General features: G+C 36.4%; 1 protein-coding gene across 1 annotated transcript in view; it reads right to left on the bottom strand.

The window, feature by feature from the left end:
* Positions 1-19,560, bottom strand: part of SPAG6 (sperm associated antigen 6) — a 62,668-nt gene continuing 43,108 nt past the window's right edge. The window contains 4 exon segments of the mRNA NM_001038185.2: positions 1-309; positions 7,352-7,497; positions 10,479-10,595; positions 17,613-17,804. Coding sequence (NP_001033274.1) covers positions 240-309; positions 7,352-7,497; positions 10,479-10,595; positions 17,613-17,804 — 525 coding nt within the window. The 3' untranslated portion in view covers positions 1-239.

Below are 19,560 nucleotides of genomic sequence, written 5' to 3'. Positions count from 1 at the left end.
AAGACCCTTTATTGTGTTTTTTAAATTTGCCTTTCCATCAGATCCTATGCAAAGGATAGTGACTAGTTCCTCATACATTCAAACCACTAGAGTGTTACATAAATTTAGAAAATATTATCCAAAAGTATTTCACATTGACTAAATTAGTATGTATTTAGCTCAAATACTTAGAAAGAGCTTTAACAAATATCATTCACAAATACTTTGCTATCAATTCGAGCATAAAAATGTAACTTTGCTCAGTTAGTAAGTGGTTGATAGCTGTCCACTCTCTGCAGAAGTGTTTCTGAATATCCAGGGGAATAATACCTGAAAAAGAAAATTTTCTATTAGATCTTTGTGAAAAGATTTAGCACAGTAGGCACAAAAGATTCAATGAAGATATTTATCTGAAATAATTCTCTGAATGAAATCTCTACTACACCAACCAATTATATTACAGAAATGCTTTGTGTATGAGGTTAGAAACAATCAAGGAAGAGAACACCAGCTCACAAGACTGTACCAGAAACACAGCAAAACATTTAAGGAGTATCAGTGCAATGGCAAAGAAAGGGTACTTTCAAAGTAGCCAAAGTATTGGAGCTTCAGCATCAGTCCTTCCAAAGAATATTCAGATTGATTTCCTTATGGATGACTGGTTTCACCTTCTTGCAGTCCAAGGGACTCTCAAGAGTCTTCTCCAACACCACAGTTCAAAAGCATCAATTCTTCAGCGTTCAGTTTTCTTTATGGTCCAACTCTCACATCCATACATGACTACTGGAAAAACCATAGCTTTGACTAGACGGACCTTTGTCAGCAAAGTGATGTCTCTGCTTTTTAATATACTATCTAGGCTGGTCATAGCTTTTCTTCCAAGGAGAAAACCCCTTTTAATTTCATGTCTGCAGTCACCATCTGCAGTGATTTTGGAGCCCAAGAAAATAAAGTCTGTCACTGTTTCCATTGTCTCCCCATCTATTTCCCATGAAGTGATGGGACTGGATGCCATGATCTTCATTTTTTGAATGCTGAGTTTTAAGCCAGCTTTATCACTCTCCTCTTTCACTTTTATCAAGAGGCTCTTTAGTTCCTCTTTGCCTTCTGCTATAAGGGTGGTGTCATCTGCATGTCTGAGGTTATTGATATTTCTCTCAGCAGTCTTGATTCCAACTTGTGCTTCATACAGCCCAGCATTTCACATGATGTACTCTATAAAGTAAATAAGTAGGGTGACAATGTACACCCTTGATGTACTCCTTTCCCAATTTGAAATCAGTTGGTTGTTCTATGTACAGCTCTAACTGTTGCTCTTTGACCTGCATACAGATTTCTCAGGAGGCACATGGATCACAGCCTTGTCTAACTCAATGAAACTATGAGCCATGCCATGTAGGGTCACCCAAGATAGAGTTCTGACAAAACACAGTCTACTAGAGAAGGGAATGGCAAAGCACTTCACTATTCTTGTCTTGAGAACCCCATGAACAGTATGAAAAGGCAAAAAGATATGACATTGAAAAAGATGAACTCCCCAGGTCCATAGGTACTCAATATGCTACTGGAGAAGAGTGGTGAAATAACTCCAGAAAGAAGAGATGGAGCCAAAGCGAAAACAATATCCAGTTGTGGATGTGACTGGTGGTGGAAGTAAAGTTCGATGCTGTAAGAAACAATACTGCATAGAAACTGGAAAGTTAGGTCCACAAATCAAGGTAAATTGGAAGTGGTCAAACAGGAGATGGCTGTTTTAGGAAACAGTGAACTAAAATGGACCAGAATGGGTGAATTTAATTCAGATGACCCTTATGTCTACTACCGCAGGCAAGAAATCCTTAGATGAAATGAAGTAGCCCTCATAGTCAACAAAAGAGTCCAAAATGCAGTACTTAAGAGCAATCTCCAAAATGACAGAATGATCTCTGTTCCTTTCCAAGGCAAACCATTCAATATCACAGTAATTCAAGTCTATGCTCCAACCACTAATGCCAAGAAGCTGAAGTTGAACAGTTCTATGATGACCTACAAGAGCTTCTAGAACTAACACCAAAAAAGATGTCCTTTTAATCATAGGAAACTGGAATACAAAAGTAGTAGGTCAAGAAACACTTTGAGTAACAGGCAAGTTTGTCCTTGGAGTACAAAATGAAGCAGGGCAAAGGCTAATGGAGTTTTGCCAAGAGAACATGCTGGTCATATGAAACACCCTCTTCCAACAACATGAGAGGTGACTCTACCCATGAACAACACCAGATGGTCAACACTGAAATCAGATTGATTATATTCTTTGCAGCCAAAGACGAAGAAGCTCTATACAGTCAGCAAAAACAAACTGGGAGCTGACTGTGGCTCAGATCATAAACTCCTTATTGCCAAATTCAGACTTAAGTTGAAGAAAGTAGGGAAAACCACTAGACCATTCAGGTATGACCTAAATCAAATCCCTTATGACTATACAATGGAAGTGACAAATAGATTCAAGGGATTAGATCTGATAGACAGAGTGCCTGAAGAACTATGTACAGAGGTTCATGACATTGTACAGGAGGCAGTGATCAAAACATCCCCAAGAAAAAGAAATGCAAAAAGGCAAAATGGTTGTCTGAGCAGGGCTTACAAATAGCTGGGAAAAGAAGACAAGCTAAAGGCAAAGGAGAAAAGGAAAGATATAAGCATCTGAATGCAGAGTTCCAAAGAATAGCAAGGAAAGACAAGAAATCCTTTGTAAGTGATCAATGCAAAGAAATAGAGGAAAACAACAGAATGGGAAAGACTAGAGATCTCTTGAAAAAAACTAGAGATACCAAGGGAACAAACATTTCATGCAAAGATGGGCCTAATAAAGGACAGAAATGATATGAACCTATTAGAACCAGAAGATAATTAAGAAGAGGTGGCAAGAATACACAAAAGAACCGTACAAAAAAGATCTTAATGACCCAGATAACCACAATGGTGTGATCACTCACCTGGAGCCAGATATCCTGGAATGTGAAGTCAAGTGAGGGCCTTAGGAAGCATCACTACGAACAAAGCTAGTGAGGGTGATGGAATTCCAGTTGAGCTATTTCAAATCCTAAAAGATGCTGCTGTGAAAGTGCTGCACTCAATATGCCAGCAAATTTGGAAGACTCAGCAGTGGCCACAGGACTGGAAAAGGTCAGTTCTTATTCCAATCCCAAAGAAAGGAAATGCCAAAGAATGTTCAAACTACCGCACAATTGCACTCATCTCACATGCCAGCAAAGTAATGCTCAAAATTCTCCAAGCCAGGCTTCAATGGTACATGAACCAAGAACTTCCAGATGTTCAAGCTGGATTTAGAAAAGGCAGAGGGACCAGAGATCAAACTGGTCAACCAGAGATCAACATCCATTGGATCATTGAAAAAGAGAATTCCAGAAAAGCATCTACTTCTGCTTTATTGACTACACCAAAGTCTTTGACTGTGTGGATCACAACAATAAATATATGATACAATAAATGGATAAAAAAACCTAGCAAATGTAATTTAAAATTTTCTAAAACACTTGGAATAATTAAACCTCCTAAGGTGTTTTCTCCAGATAAAACCTAATGTTCAAGACTTACTTTATCCTTTGTTAATTATCTTTATTTCTCCTCACGTGCTTGACTTAAAAACTCATAATTTATGTTACATTAATTTCTTCCACATTTTGTCAAGTTACTGTGGATAGAAGAGCTGTGTTTTCTCAACAGCGTGCTTACAAGCAGTCACGGATAAACATGTACATACATGCATACATAAAGAGCTACATTAAAGAATATTTCTCCACCAAAGGCTTATGTGAGTGCTCAGTTGCTCACTTGTGTCCAACTCTGCAACACCATGGACCTCTGTCCATGGGATTATCTCAGCAATATGGGAGTGGGTTGCCATTTCCTTCTCCATGGCATCTTCCCAATCCAGGAATTGAATCTACATCTCTTGTGTTTCCTGCATTGGCAGGCAGATTCTTTCCCACTGAGCACTTGGGAAGTCCCAAAAGGCCTCCTACCCTTGAGAAAAACTGCCCCTAAACAGTGAGTCTCTTCCAAGTATTCCTACACCAAGGAAGTTACAGCTGTTTCTCTATGAGTTAGTCACAAATTTTAAAGCAGGCCTCACCTTCCTAGGTCTTATAAATGCATTAGATACAAGGTAAATACTTTTTATAGAAATGGTAAAGCGTGGATTTAGAAAAACCAAAACTTTAAAAATCATGCTGTTTCACATGGTAGCCACTAGCTAGGGTGGCTCTCGAGCCCTAGAAATATGACTGAGGAACTGACTTTTACATTAAATTTTAATTAAAAATATTAATAAATGATATTCAACTCAGTTGTTGGAAAAAAATTTAAGTGTGTTTGGAACAACTTGCATTTCAACTGTAAACTTTATGTAATCTAAATACAGATCATGTATTTCCAATGAAATTTAATATCTAAATTGAGATGTATTGGAAGTGACAAAATGCCCACCAGATTTCCAGAACTTAGTTTAAAAAATGTCAAATAGCTCGTTAATAATTTTTATATTGATTACTAAATGCTGGAGATTGTGTGGAGAAAATGGAATACTCCTACACTGTTGGTGGGAATGTAATTGGTACAGTCACTATGGAAAACTGTATAGAGGTTCCTTAAAAAACTAAAAATAGAACTACCTTATGACCTAGCAATCCCACTCCTGAGCATACCCTGAGAATACCATAATTCAAAAGACACATGCATCCCAGGGTTCACTGCAGCACTATTTACAATAGCCAGGACATGGAAGCAACCTAGATGTCCATCAACAGATGAATGGATAAAGACGATGTGGTATATATAAGTAATGGAATATTACTCAGCCATAAAAAGGAATGAAATTGGGCCATCTGTCATCATGTGGATGAACCTAGAGTCTGTCACATGCAGTGAAGTAAGTCAGAGAGAGAAAAACAAATATTAACACATACATATGGAATCTAGAAAAATGGCACTGATGAACCTATTTGCAGGACGGGAATGGAGATGCAGACACAGAAACACGGTGGGGGAAGACAAGGGTGGGATGAGCTGAGAGTAGCACCGACTACTGTCTACACACTACTGTATGCACAGGATATAGCCAGTTGGAAGTTGCTGTACAGCACAGGGAGCTCAACTGGGTGCTTTGTTATGACCTAGGGCGGTGAGAGGGAGGCTCAAGAGGGAGGGGCTATGTGTATACATACAGCTGATTCACTTTGTTGTATAGCAGAAACTAACACAATATTGTAAAGCAACTATACACCAATTTTAAAAATAAATTAAAAATTAATCTTGAAAATAGCTTCCTGCTACATTACTATGAAGAACCTGCATTTCATAAATATTATTTTTTTCAGATACAGATAGTAACTTTCTTTTTGCCATTCAATATCACTTTCTATTCTTTTATTGATATAGTTGATTTACAGTGTTGTGCAAATCTCTGCTATACAGCAAAGTGACTCAGTTATACACATATAGACATTCTTCTTATATTCTTTTCCATTATGGTTTGCCAAAGGACACTGAATATACTTCCCTGTGCTATACAGTAGGACCTTGTTGTTTAAACATCCTATATAATAGTTTATGTCTGCTAATTCCACCTTACAGTCTTTCCTCACCCTTGGCAACCCAAGTCTGTACTCTATGTATGTGAGTCTATTCCTGTTTTATAGATAGGTTCATTTGTGACATATTTTAGATTCCACATATAAGTGATATCATATAGTATTTGTCTTTCTGATTTACTTCACTTATTATGATAATCTCTAGTTGCATCCATGTTGCTGCAAACAGCAATACTGCATTCTTTTTTTATGGCTGAGTAGAAAAACATCTACTTCTGCTTTATTGGCTACACCAAAGCCTTTGACTGTGTGGATCACAACAAACTGTGGAAAATTAACAGATGAGAATACCAAACCACCTTACTTGCCTCCTGAGAAATCTGTATGCAGGTCAAGACGCAACAGTTAGAACCAGACATAGAACAATGGACTGGTTCCAAATTGGGAAAGGAGTACGTCAAGGCTGTATACTGTCACCTTGCTTATTTAACTTATATGCAGAGTACATCATGTGAAATGCCAGGTTGGATGAAGCACAAGCTGGAATCAAGACTGCTGAGAGAAATATCAATAACCTCAGACATGCAGATGACACCACCCTTATAGCAGAAGGCAAAGAGGAACTAAAGAGCCTCTTGATGAAAGTGAAAGAGGAGAGTGATAAAGCTGGCTTAAAACTCAACATTCAAAAAATGAAGATCATGGCATCCGGTCCCATCACTTCATGGGAAATAGATGGGGAGACAATGGAAACAGTGACAGACTTTATTTTCTTGGGCTCCAAAATCACTGCAGATGGTGACTGCAGCCATGAAATTAAAAAGGTGCTTGCTCCTTGGAAGAAAAGCTATGACCAACCTAGACAGCATATTAAAAAGCAGAGACATCACTTTGCTGACAAAGGTCCGTCTAGTCAAAGCTATGGTTTTTCCAGTAGTCATGTATGGATGTGAGAGTTGGACCATAAAGAAAACTGAACGCTGAAGAATTGATGCTTTTGAACTGTGGTGTTGGAGAAGACTCTTGAGAGTCCCTTGGACTGCAAGGAGATAAAACCAGTCAATCCTAAGGAAATCAATCCTGAATATTCATTGGAAGGACTGATGTTGAAGCTGAAACTCCAATACTTTGGCCACCTGAGGCAAAGAACTGACTCATTGGAAAAGACCCTGATGCTGGGAAAGATTGAAGGAAGGAGGAGAAGGGGACGACAGAGGATGGTTGGATGGCATCACCAACTCGATGGACATGAGTTTGAGCAAGCTCCGGAAATTGGTGATGGACAGAGAAGCCTGGCATCCTGTAGTCCATGGGGTCGCAAAGAGTAGGACATGACTGAGCGACTGAACTGAACTGAGTATTCCATCAACATCTCCTTTCTATCTGTAATAGCAGTAATTTGTAATTTGTAATAATAGTCTCTTTGATATGAATGTGAGCTTAAGGCAGAGAAACAATATGCAGGGAACTATGAAAATCAAACACTTTCTATTAACAGTTGATAATTTACTTTGAACTCTGTTTTGGGGTACTCTTTAGTAAAGCACATATTAAATTACTACAGAAATGTCTCAAATGACATTTCAGTTTCATTTGGAAAAGTATGTGTCAATCAGAACATCATTTAATTTGAAGGATAAAAAAGATTGAGGGAGAAGCAGAAGTATATTTTGGTCGTCTGTGCTATTTCAAAGTCCACATTTTCACATAGTGGATATAAAAATCTCAATTTGAGAAGAGAAAAACAGAATAACATTGACCTTCCCAAAGTCCATTTTTCCTACCTTACTATTTCTTCTGGGTAACAGTTGTTAATGCTGTTGATATATTCCTGAAGGAGAGATCCAGGTTCTGCTTTTATCTCTTGCACCTTTTTAAGTCCACCACTTGTTACAAAAAGTCGTCGAGCTTTGCTATCATGTGGCAGCACCTTGAAAAGTGAAGCACATAAAAGTGTCAGCTTTTCTTTCCCAAGCTGGACTTTTACTCTTGAAAAGCAATAATATATGAGGAAATGAAAAAGAGAATTTATGTCTAATATACCTGGAACATAATGAGCCTAAATCTGCAAATGATTGCAAGAAAAATGCAGCCTTTTTGGAAATGTACCAACTTGGTATGCTGTGGAGATGGAATAAAGCCAATGAACAGAAGCAAAGGTAATAGAGATCCAACCATATAGGTATGATATACTACAGGGGCCGTCCTTCGCTTATAGCCATTCAAGGTGTCTCCAAAGTTAAAGGCAAGCTCAGGGGCTCTTCTGTGACTCAGGTCCTAAATACCTCTCCGAAGTCCTTCCATACCAACCTCTACACTAAATTGTGTTTCAATGACCTCAAAGGGTGCATCTGAAGCATTTTTTGCTTTGCCTATGCTGCTTCCTCCTCTTCGAAATCCCTTCTGCCCTCCACACACTTCTCCCATTACTTGGGGGTAACTTCCTTTAAGAAACTTTCTCTGGGACACCCCTACTCTCTTTCCCAGGCTGAGCTGGGTACATTTCTTCTCTCAAAGCATTCTGTTAGACCCCATTCAGTGCACTTGCCACATAATAGTTTAACTATCAGGGACTTCCCTGGTGGTCCAGGGGTTACTAAGACTCCACACTTCCACTGCAGAGGGCACAGGTTCCATCCCTGATCAGGAAACTAAGATCCCATAAGCTATTAAAAAAATAAAATTTTTAAAAGTTTATTATGAAGTCTAGCACACTGAAGTGTTTTATGATTGTTTCATCCAGTCCCCCAGCTCAATTATAAAGTTCCTTGAAAAAGAACTTGGTGTTAACTATTTTTGTCTATCCCTTAATGCTTAACATGTAGGCATTTAACAAAACTAAAACTACAAAGGGATTTTGCTATTAGAATGATAATACACATCAACTGGACAATAAAAGATGACACTAAGTGTGCATGTTTCTAAAAAACAGAAATGCCGATAGGCTTTAAATATTTTGTTTGGCCTGGAGAGTTTTTATTACCTTCTATCTTTTAAATTAATATCTTTTTATCTTCTGCCTTGCTTTCCTCTCTCTTTTCTAGTGCTCTGGATCCTTAGATTAAGGAAAAGGTAAAATTCTACCTGAAGCAAATATTCCTAAAGGCACATTCATAAGAGTATGTGGTATGTGGTATTGTGTTTATCTTAGCTAACTTCCACAAATCCCACTGACTTACTTTAAAAGTGACTTATTTTGAACTCAGTTCAGGCTAGTGTTCGTTTTCACAGCAAGTTCAATAAAACTAGAATATCTCACTCCTGGTAGCCTAAAAAATTAGAGTATGAAATGAAACTTTCAGAAATAATGTCAGCTACTCACAAGAGGTGATGACTGTCTGTAGATGATCCACTCGTCCCCTTACACCTTCCTCCCTCTTAGCTGATCAAATTAACTGGTTGCTTTCTTACTTAGCATCCAGAAAACAAAGGTTGATTATTTTCTTTTTTTTTTTAATGTATTTATTTGACTGCGCCAGGTCTCAGTTGCAACATGTGGGATCTTCGACGCATCATACGGGATCTAATTCCCCAACCACGTATTAAACCTGGGCCCCCTGCACTGGGAGCACAGAGTCTTAGCCACTGGACCACAGGGAAGTCTCATTATTTTCTTAGAAGGAAGAAGACAGAGCACAGGTGTTTGATACACAGAGCTATATCCTGAGGGGGCTTTAGCAACGTAAAACCTTCTACCATACAGTGACTGTGGTGCTTAAGGGGCAGCAAGAGGTTGGAGATCACAGAAATGACTCAAAGACAGTATGATTTTTCAGAGGAATACCTAAAACTAGACCTATTCAGCTGTAGGGCCTAGCTTAAACATTTTAACAACATACAGTTTTTGTTTATTATTTGTAGAAACATAGTACACAACAGTAGTACCTCCTTTATACAGCCTTATAACTGATGCTTCAAGTGAATTTGGCCCCCATTCATTTTTATTAATTTTTTAAAATCAGCCTTTAGCACTTTTATGTTTTATTTCTCAAAAACAACTTTTTGGGGTTTTGTGGGTGTTTGTTTTTTTTTTTTTTTTTGAGTGCCTGGGATTAGGCTAAACTCTATACATATAACAACTCATTAATCTTTACATGACCCTATAAAATAGGTTCTCTTATTAGCCCCAGTCTATGGATAATTACACTAAGATTCAGAGAGGTCAAGATGTCGTTAAAGGTATTGCTGCTAGTAGAAACCCAGGCAACCCAGCTCCAGAGCCTGAGCTCACAGCCACACCGAGATACTAATTTCAAAGACCCTATTTTCCTAAATCCAACCTGAACACAACCTGACCACTTCTTGATGACTTAGGGTCCCCCTCCTGGCCATCCACGGCTGTGGGAGCACACACACTCTCTCTTGGCCTCAGCTGTCAGGAGTCAGTTCCTCTGGCTGAACCCCATCCAGCAGCTTGACCTTTCCACCTTACTATCTTGAGTCTGCAGTGAGCTAAGAAACATGACAGCCATGCTGGTTAAAGAGTGGTTACCAAATAAGCCAATACATTCCAAATGACTGTCTGGAAGCATCTCCGGTTAAATACATGGATTTCACAAAAAATACTGTGGGGATCTTTGCAGTTGTTTCCAGCTGAGTGAGACTAAGAGTCACCAGGAAAACTACCAAAGGGTTATGAGGTTTTCACATGTTGACTCTTCTATTCTCCAAGAACATAAAAAAGACAGTACAGAGGCTGTGAGGAAGCATGATGAAGAAAAAAGTGTGAATTAGTTATGTGTGAATTTTATTAACCTATATTACCCTCCCTGTCGATATGATCAGTAAAATCAAATAGTAAAACCCTGCCCCCATCTTACAGAAGAAAACACTGACCCAACAAAACAATGCAAGTTAATACCTCGTTTTAATTCTCTTTCCCCACTTCCAGGCTAAGAGAGCATGTCTTACCTTACTGAATTGTCCAACCACGTGCTTCAGAATATTGGGAGGAGCATCATACAGAAATGGTTCAAGAGCTGGTAAATAGGTGCATTTTTGTAAGATATTCTTTATGGCTTTTTTACTCTATTGAAATACAAAGCAAAATACATACCAAAGTAAGTAATTAATGAAAGCGTGACAAAAAGTCACGTCTTGTGATCTGGAGTTTGAAAACAAAATGAAGAGCTTTATGATGAACTTAACAGCTGTTGGTGACAAAGTCTACTAATGTGCTAGTGGAGATCACATTCACTGTACCAGACAGCCCTACCCCAATCCTAACAGTTCCAAGTTGGTGACAGACTGTCAAGTTATTCATCAAGAATCTAATGACAGTAGGAATCCGCTGAGCTTTACTATCCTTCATCAAGAAATATACTTGATTTTTGACTATAAACTTCTATATCAGGATGTATATCATTAATAATAATCAGTTGAATCATCCAGCATGAAACAAATATTAGTCTATTAGTTAAGATTTTGTTTACTTGTCAATATCTGGGCTTAAGATTATTTAACAACACTATTGAGATATAATTTACATACCATAAATTCACTCATTTTAAGTGCACGGTTCAATGGATTTTTAGTAAATTTACAGAGTTGGGCAACCATCACCACAATCTAATTTTAGAACATTTTCATCATCCCAAAAAACCCCACGCCCATTTATAGTTATTCCATATTTCCTCCTCCACTTATCCTACCAATCCCAGACAATTACTAATCTACTTCCTGTCTCTATAAATTTTACTTTTGTGGACCATCCATATAAATGAAATCATAATATGTTAACTTTTGGTTCTGGCCTCCCTTGCTAAGTATAATGTTTCTGAGGTTCATCCATGTTATAGCACATATTAGTACTTCACTCCTTTCATTGTCAAATAGTATTCCATTACAGGGATTTATCACATTTTGTTTATCCATTCACCAGTTGATGGACATTTGGGTTAATTCCACTTTGGGCTAATATGAATAATGCTGCTATGAAGATTCACATGCAAATTTTTTCACTTGGGAAAATACTGAAGAGTAGAGTTATTGGGTGATAATGGTAAATTTATGTTTAATATTTTGAGAAACTACCAAACTCTTTTTCAACATGACTGCAACATTTTACATTCTCACCAGTAGTGTGCTGCTGCTGCTGCTGCTGCTAAGTTGCTTCAGTCATGTCTGACTCTGTGCAACCCCATAGACGGCAGCCCACTAGGCTCCTCTGTCCCTGGGATTCTCCAGGCAAGAATACTGGAGTGGGTCACCAGTAGTGTAGGAAGGTTCAATTCTCCATAGAAAGACCAACACTTGTTATTTTCTGTCTTATTAATTATAGCCATTCTTGTGGGTGTGAAGTAATATCTCATTATGATTTTGATTTGTGTTTCTCTAGTGACTAATGATGTTGAGAATCTTTCTATGTGCTGATTGGTCATTTGTCAGTGAAATGTCTATTCATTTTTGCCCATTGCTTAGTGAGGTTATGTATCTTCTTATTATTGAGTTGTAAGAGCTCTTTATATACTTTGAATACAAGTCCTTGCTTGAATATATGATTTGCGAGTAATTTTTCAGTCTGTGGCTTGTCTTTTCATTTTTTCAGTAATGTCTTCTGGGGCATACAAGTTTTTCATTTTGATGAAATCCAATTTATCAGTGTTTTCTTTTATTACTTGTGCTTTAAGTGTCATTTTTAAGAAATCAATGCCTATTCCAAGGCTAAAAAGACTTACTCCTATGTTTTCTTCTAAGAGTTTTATAATCTTAATTCTTACATTTAGATCTATCAGTATTATTCATTTTTAGTTAATTCTAGTGTATGGTACGAGATAAGGATCCAAATTAATATTTTTCTCTGAAGATATAATAATTGTCCTAGTACCATTTGCTGACAAGACTATCTTTTAACATTAAATTGCCTTGGCACCTTTGGGAAAGTCAGTTGACGATAAAAGGGTCCATTTCAGATTTTTTATTTGATTACTACATTGATATCTATATAGTCTTTCTGTAAGCACCTTGTTTGTGTAGCTTTATAGTAAGTTTTGAAACTGGGCAGTGTTAAGTCTTTCTTTCTCAAGACTGTTTTGGCAAGTTCAAGTCCTTTGCATTTCTATATGAATCTCAGGATCAGCTTCTCAAGTTTTTTGAGGAAAAAAGACATCTGGGATTTTGAAAGGGATTGTATTGAAAATATAGATCATTTTTAACAGTATTGAATTGCCATTTTAACAATATCAAACCTTCCGATCTGTGAACATGGAATGTCTCTTCATTTATTCAGATCTTCTTTAATTTTTTCAGCAATGTTTTACAGTTTTCAGTGTACAAGTCTTATACTTCTTTTGTTAAATTTATTCCTAAATATTTTATTCTTGTGATGCTATTATAAATGAAACTATTTTCTTACTTTCATATTTGAATTACTCACTACTAGAATACAAAAATACAGTTGGTTTTTACATATTTCTCTTCCACCCAGTGATTCTGTTGAACTCTTACTACTTCTAGTATTAATGAATGTGTGTGTGTGTATTCCTTAGGATTTTCTACATACAAGATCATGTTATATGTTGGGTTTAAAATGTATAAGCCTTTAGAAAATATGACTTGTATTTGGTGACTTGTGGCTGTGAGTGAAATAAAATTGTTCCTATAATTTTATTCTGTAAATTGTACAGAAATTATGTGGGGTCAACAAATCCTTTTCTTTACCTGGGTCAGAAAATCAAGTCATGTGTTACTTCAAAATAATGAATAAGAGATTATGAATTTTGCTAAATGTCACAGCATTTAGTAGTTAGTGTCTATCTTTAGACATATATAATATTACATGATGATGTGAGGGAAGGAATCATGGACTGTCTGTGTAGGACAACTTGGGTTTGAGCCTGGTTTTCCTACAAACTAGTGTAGCATCTACAATTCTACATTCATTAATTTTTCTGTCATTTCTAAAAGCTGACTGTAGCCACACTGATCAAAGCTCTTGTAGAAACCACAATAAGTGATTAGCAATACTACCCTTTTTTCCTATTAACAATACACATAAGAATAGTAATTAGCAAAACAAAATTGTCAATTCGAGACAAACACTTGATGCCGCTTTGTTTTTCACAGAAAATGAAAGGAGTAACAAAAAATCATTCATTGTTGTTTCATTGTTGAAAATGAATGATCTTCCTTGAAAACTGCTTAAAATGAAAAATGCTTCTTTATTCAAAAGTTAATTTTATTCTGAAAGTATTCTGACCAAAGAGCTATAGTTATTTAAATGAGGGGGTTACACAGGAGTAAATCTTCTTGACTCTGTGCTAGGAAAAGTCTTCTCACATATAGCTCCAAAAGCACAGGAGCGAAAAAACAAAAAAAAAAAGATAAATTGAATCTCATTAAAATTTTTTACAGACTTGTTGTAAACAATACTATCAATAAAATGATAAGACAACCCACCAAATAGGAAAAAATATTTGTAAGTCATACATCTGATAAGGACTTGTATCCATAAGATGTAAAGAATCCTTAAATTCTCAATAATAAAAACATAAATAGCCCAATTTAAAAATGGGCCAAAGGTCTGATTAGACATTTCTCCAAAAAAGATATACAAATGGCCAGTAAGCACAAGAAAAAAAATTTCAGCATCTTTAGCCATCAGGGAAATGCAAATCAAAACCATAATGAGATATGAATGCATACCCACTAGGATGGCTACAATTAAAAATAAAGACAGTAACGAGAGATGGCAATGATGTTGAAAATTAGAACCCTCATACATTGCTGCTGGGAATCAAAATGGTATAACTACATTGGAAAACAGTTTGACAGTTCCTCAAAATGTTAAAAAGAGTTATCATACGACCTCACAAGTCTATTCCTAGGTATATACCCAAGAGAAATGAAAACATACATCCATACAAAAACTTGTACAGTTATGTTCATAGTGGCATTTTCATGATGGTCAAGGAGTAGAAACAACCCAAGGTCCAAGCAGTGAATAGAAAAGCAAAATGTGGCATATCAATACAATGAATATTATTTGGTAATTAAAAGGAACAAAATATTGATATATGTTACAACATGGATGAACCTTGAAACTTACACTTAGCGAAAGAAGCCAGGCACAAAGGGCAACATATATTGTATGGTTCTGTTTAAATGAAATGTCCAGAAGTGGCAAATCCTCAAAGACAGATAGTAAAATAATGGTTGCCTGGGGCTAGACAGGGAGGACATGGAGTGACAGCTAATGGGAAAATAAAAAGTTCTAAAATTAGACTGTGGCAATGGTAGCACCTGTGAATCTTCACTAAACCATTGAATTATATAGTTTAAAATGGGTAAATTATATGGAATATGAGTTATATTTCAATAAAGCTGCTAAAAACAAAGGGGAACAACCAAGACAGTAAGAATGTAATATTTAAATAATTATGTTAGAAATAGTCTTATAACTATTTGAATAGCTTTGTAACCATTCAAATACCAAACTAATTCCATCTAATACCTCTGAATCAAAACAAATAAAAATGCAACTACCTGAATATTTTCAAAGTATATATGGGTAAGATGATTATATAAAAGATACATATTTTTTTCACTTTCATAAGGCATTTGAAATTACATAGGTACAGGCAGATAGTAAGACCATGTGAAAATGTGCAAGAAATTCCAAGGAGCTGCTCCTGGGCTCTCCTGGATCAGAACCAATTAGAGAATGCTTACAAAAGCTTACATGTCTTTGGGACAAAAGTAACTTCAACATGGCCTTGTAATTTGAAAGCTGCTACAGAATAACAAATGAGAAACACCATGAGACAGTTCCTAAAGTGCTTGGATACTTTTCCCTTTTGAGATAGTGTCAAATCAAAGGGTTTGGACTTTTACTCTAAAGCCTTTAAAACAACTGATAGAATCCAAGAGACCTTGGAGAAGAAAAAAAAAACAACAGAATGATTAAGTCCCTACAATAAGAAAACATTTGTATGGATTTAAAGCCTTGGAAAGATTGATGACAGGATAATGATTGATAAATCACTTTTAATTTAATACCTACTGTATTTCCTGAAAATATTGTATCAAATAAAGGTAGAAGGAAACTTCTATTAGTAAACCTTAATGTTTTAACAAAACCACCTTTGTTAAACTAATATACAATAAAAATTATCTGACTTCAAAAAGTAATCAACTATTTTTACTCCGATGATATTTATACAATATAGCATCATAATGTTAATCAAAAATCAAGTTATATAAACTTGGTAGCATGTAAATAGTATATAGCGCTCCCTAAGAGACTATTTGCAAGGGTTTCTCAAACTATAATTACTATCTACTCTGCTATTAATTATTCATGCTGTAGCTGATGTATTCTTTTATTTCCCTGGATCACTAGAGGTAAGGGTGGGGAGGATGAGAAGTGAGGAGGAGGGAGAAGGAAAGAGGAGGAAGTAGGGAAGGGGGAGAGGGAGGGAGGAAGAAAGACAATGATGATAATGGGTTAAAGAATTTTGACGTAAAAAGAGAAAGACATACATAGGTTAAAATTACACATATGTAAATCATCTGTATTTAGACAACTCAAAACTGGAAATGGATTTGTGTTTTCTCACCAGAAAGTCAAAGAATCACAGAATTGTTACACAGGAAAAGACCTTAGCACATTATCAATTTTACCATCTACCATGCTTTGCCAAGGAATAGACTCAACATTAGAGACAAGTAATAGAAATCTATTAAATCATTGCTTTAATCTAGAAAGTCTTATAAAAATGGAAATCTTAGAAATCTTAATCTTAATCTTAGAAATCAACTTCCCTCAATGAGTTTGTAGAGAAAAAACATGTAAACATAATCAAATCAACATAAATTTACTTTTATAAAATTTATAAATAAATGACTCACTTGATAGCTTTCAGAGTCCCTCAAACTGTGCAGTTCAAATAGATTTCCTGTCCCATTATACTGTCTAAAGTTGTTGTAAAATGTGTTTTCCTATTTGTTACTTTATTGTTTTCCTTCAAATTTAAGTTACAATTTAACTTACTGTTCATTTTATCTTGAATTATTGTCTTTCCTGTGTATTTCCCTCAACCCAAGTTAATCCTGAGAGCTGCTTTCAAGAAGTTAGATGTTTTCCTAATAGGGAGTATGTTGGGAAACATTTTTCTTCCTTTGAAATTCTAAGATTATTTTTAAAACCCATCCTGCTTTATATTAGTGTTTAATGAACCATTTTAGTAGTTAGTAATTTTTTTTTCAGAAATCTTCATTTTTTTAATACAAGATTTTTAAATGTTTAATTTTGGGAATCTTATGGTCATTTTCCTTTCAAGGAACAAATATAAGACATAACTAAAAGATCAGACAGACTTGGAGTTAGGAGAGGTCACTCGTCACTCATGCTTCAGGAATGCCTTTGGAGAGGCATTCCTTTTAAATTTTTTTAGGCTCAATTTTTAATTTAAAATGGACTAAAGTTCTCTCTGGCCAATTTCACCTCCAAAGTCCTATTATTTAACTCCTATTCCATAAGAAAAGTCAATAGAAATGTAAGTGGCAACAATCAGACATTCATTTTACAAAAAACTTTGTACCCTAGAGAACTTCCTTTAAAATTTATCATTGATTTTTAGAGACAAGGGTAATTCGTTTTCAAAGAGTCACCTCAATTCTTCTGATAAACTTATTTCTTGACTCAGAAAAATGATATTGTTGGACTTCCCTGGTGGTCCAGTCAGTGGTTAAGAAACTGCCCTGCGGTGCAGGAGACACAGGTTCCATCCCTGGTCCAGAAAGATAACATATATCTTGGAACAACTAAGCCCATGCACAACTAGTGAGCCCATCAGCTTCAATTACTGAAGCCCAAGTGCCCTAGAGCCCACACACCACAACTAGGCTAGCCTCCGCTCACAGCAACTAAACAAAGTCTGAGAGCAGCAGCAAAGACCAGCACAGACAAAAATCAATCAATCAAGCGTACAAAAAAAAAAAAAAAAAGATGTTGTCCACAATAAAAATTAAAACATTTTAAATTACATATTATGAATTAAAAACCTAACAAACCTTCATTAAAACGATGAAGAATTAAGCACTTACTTTCACTTGAAGATCCTCAGAACTCTCGGTTGACATGTACAAAGAGAGCAGGACAGGCAGAGTGTTTGTGACAGCGACGGCCCGTGCGTGCTCAGGAGTGTGTCTCCCAATGTGTCCCAAGGCCCAGGCAGCAGCAGCCTTAATATGGTCTTCTGGTTCTTCTGACAAGCAGAGGGACAACTGGGGCACACCCTGCAGTGTGGATCAAAAGAGCGAGAGTTACGAACCCAGAGCAGGATTAAAGGGTCTTCCATGTCTCTCAGACATTAGAAGAATCATTTCGGTCTTGATCCTTTTTTTCCTTTAAACTGTTCAATAAATGAGCACTTCACAGGGGCCGTCATTTTTCAAGTCAATAAAACGACTAGAACTAATTTACCTTAATTATCTGTAACAACCCAACTAAACTAAGTATCTCTACTAGCATTTGCTCCCCAAACAGAGGCATTTAACCAAAAAACAGATGCCACAGGCTAGTATTTAGGCAAAGCCAGATACCACTGTGACAAATTAAAAATGCACAGGAGTTTAAAATCATTTGCTTTCCTTCTAAACTAAAAAAGTTAATTTAGAATCTTTTTAAAAATTAACTTTTCACCAAGAGATCCAAAAACAAAATACCTACTATGGACCCAAAATCAAATGAATAATATGAGCAAGAATTCTATTTAAGTAAATTTTAGGTGAAATATATTCACTAAAATCTTTCCTGAAATAGTAAATTTCCATTACTTTTGGTCAACATTTACACAATAGTTTTGCCCAATTTAATCTGACTGAATGTCAAAGAAGGGATGAGCACTTTTACTACACTGATGGCATGTGCTTGTATTTTGTACTTCAAACTTCAATTGTAGCTAAATAAAAGAGAATTAACTAAAGGGCCTCAAATGCATCACAGCTTATATACCCAAAGAAGAGTCAAATAACCAAATCAAATTATAATTCATTCTGTATGGGTATAACTTTTTAACTTGAGACTAAACTAAATTATCTAATGCTGATACTAAATTATCACCTTAAATTCAGTACCACAAAAGCCACTATCACATGGTCATCCTCCCACAAGCAAAGGCCAAATGATCATCTATAGTTTTTTTCCCTCCACTTTTAAATTTTTTTTTTTTAATTTTTTGGCCACACCACTCAGCACGTGGGATCCTAGTTCCTTGACCAGGGATCAAATCCAAATCCCTATGCACTGGAAACAAGGAGTGTTAAACACTGGACCACCATGGAAGTCCCTAAATTTGGCTTTTAAGACCAATTTCCAGAAGAGATCTGCCATATTACTTCTTTGACTTCTTTCTTACAACTAAAAATGTGTGTCAGCCCATATATATTAAAAAAAAAAAGGTCAGAATCTTTTCTATCTTCAGAATGAGGCAACTTTCTAGAAAGTCCATACATCTGAGACATACCAAGAATGAAGAAGCAGGAGGAAAAGAAGACAGTCCCCAAAACGATGACTTAATAGCCATGGCTGTTATGAACAGCAAATGAGACAAGAAGCATGACAGTGCTTTGAACATTAGAAAGTATTATTTAGATGGGAGGTATTGTCAGTCCTGACAGTACTACACAGAACCAGAAAGAATAATGCAGTGCTGAGTGATCGGCCTCAAACTGCTGCTGCCCCCACCTTGATCTTCAATTAAATGAAAGATAACCAGGTGTGAGAGGCCAGCAGCCCCAGACCAAAGAGGGGGAGCACCTCCTGGATAGTCTGGGGAAGAAACACAGGAAGCAAAAGTAATCGCGGCTTCTTTCCTCGTCCTTCCTATGTGTGGACTTTCTGACAATCCACACAAGAACCAAGAATCAAGAATTCCAATAATACCCCCACCGTGACCCTTCAGGAAGCAGCACTACTGCCCTAGTCACTATCAGAGTCTTTGGTAATAGAAGAACAAAAGGAAAAGCTCAGGATAAAGAGGGAGTGAAGTAC

This window comes from Bos taurus, chromosome 13 (assembly GCF_002263795.3).
Source record: "Bos taurus isolate L1 Dominette 01449 registration number 42190680 breed Hereford chromosome 13, ARS-UCD2.0, whole genome shotgun sequence".
In the NCBI taxonomy this organism is placed as follows: domain Eukaryota; kingdom Metazoa; phylum Chordata; class Mammalia; order Artiodactyla; family Bovidae; genus Bos; species Bos taurus.
This window is presented reverse-complemented; position numbering and strand designations above follow the sequence as displayed.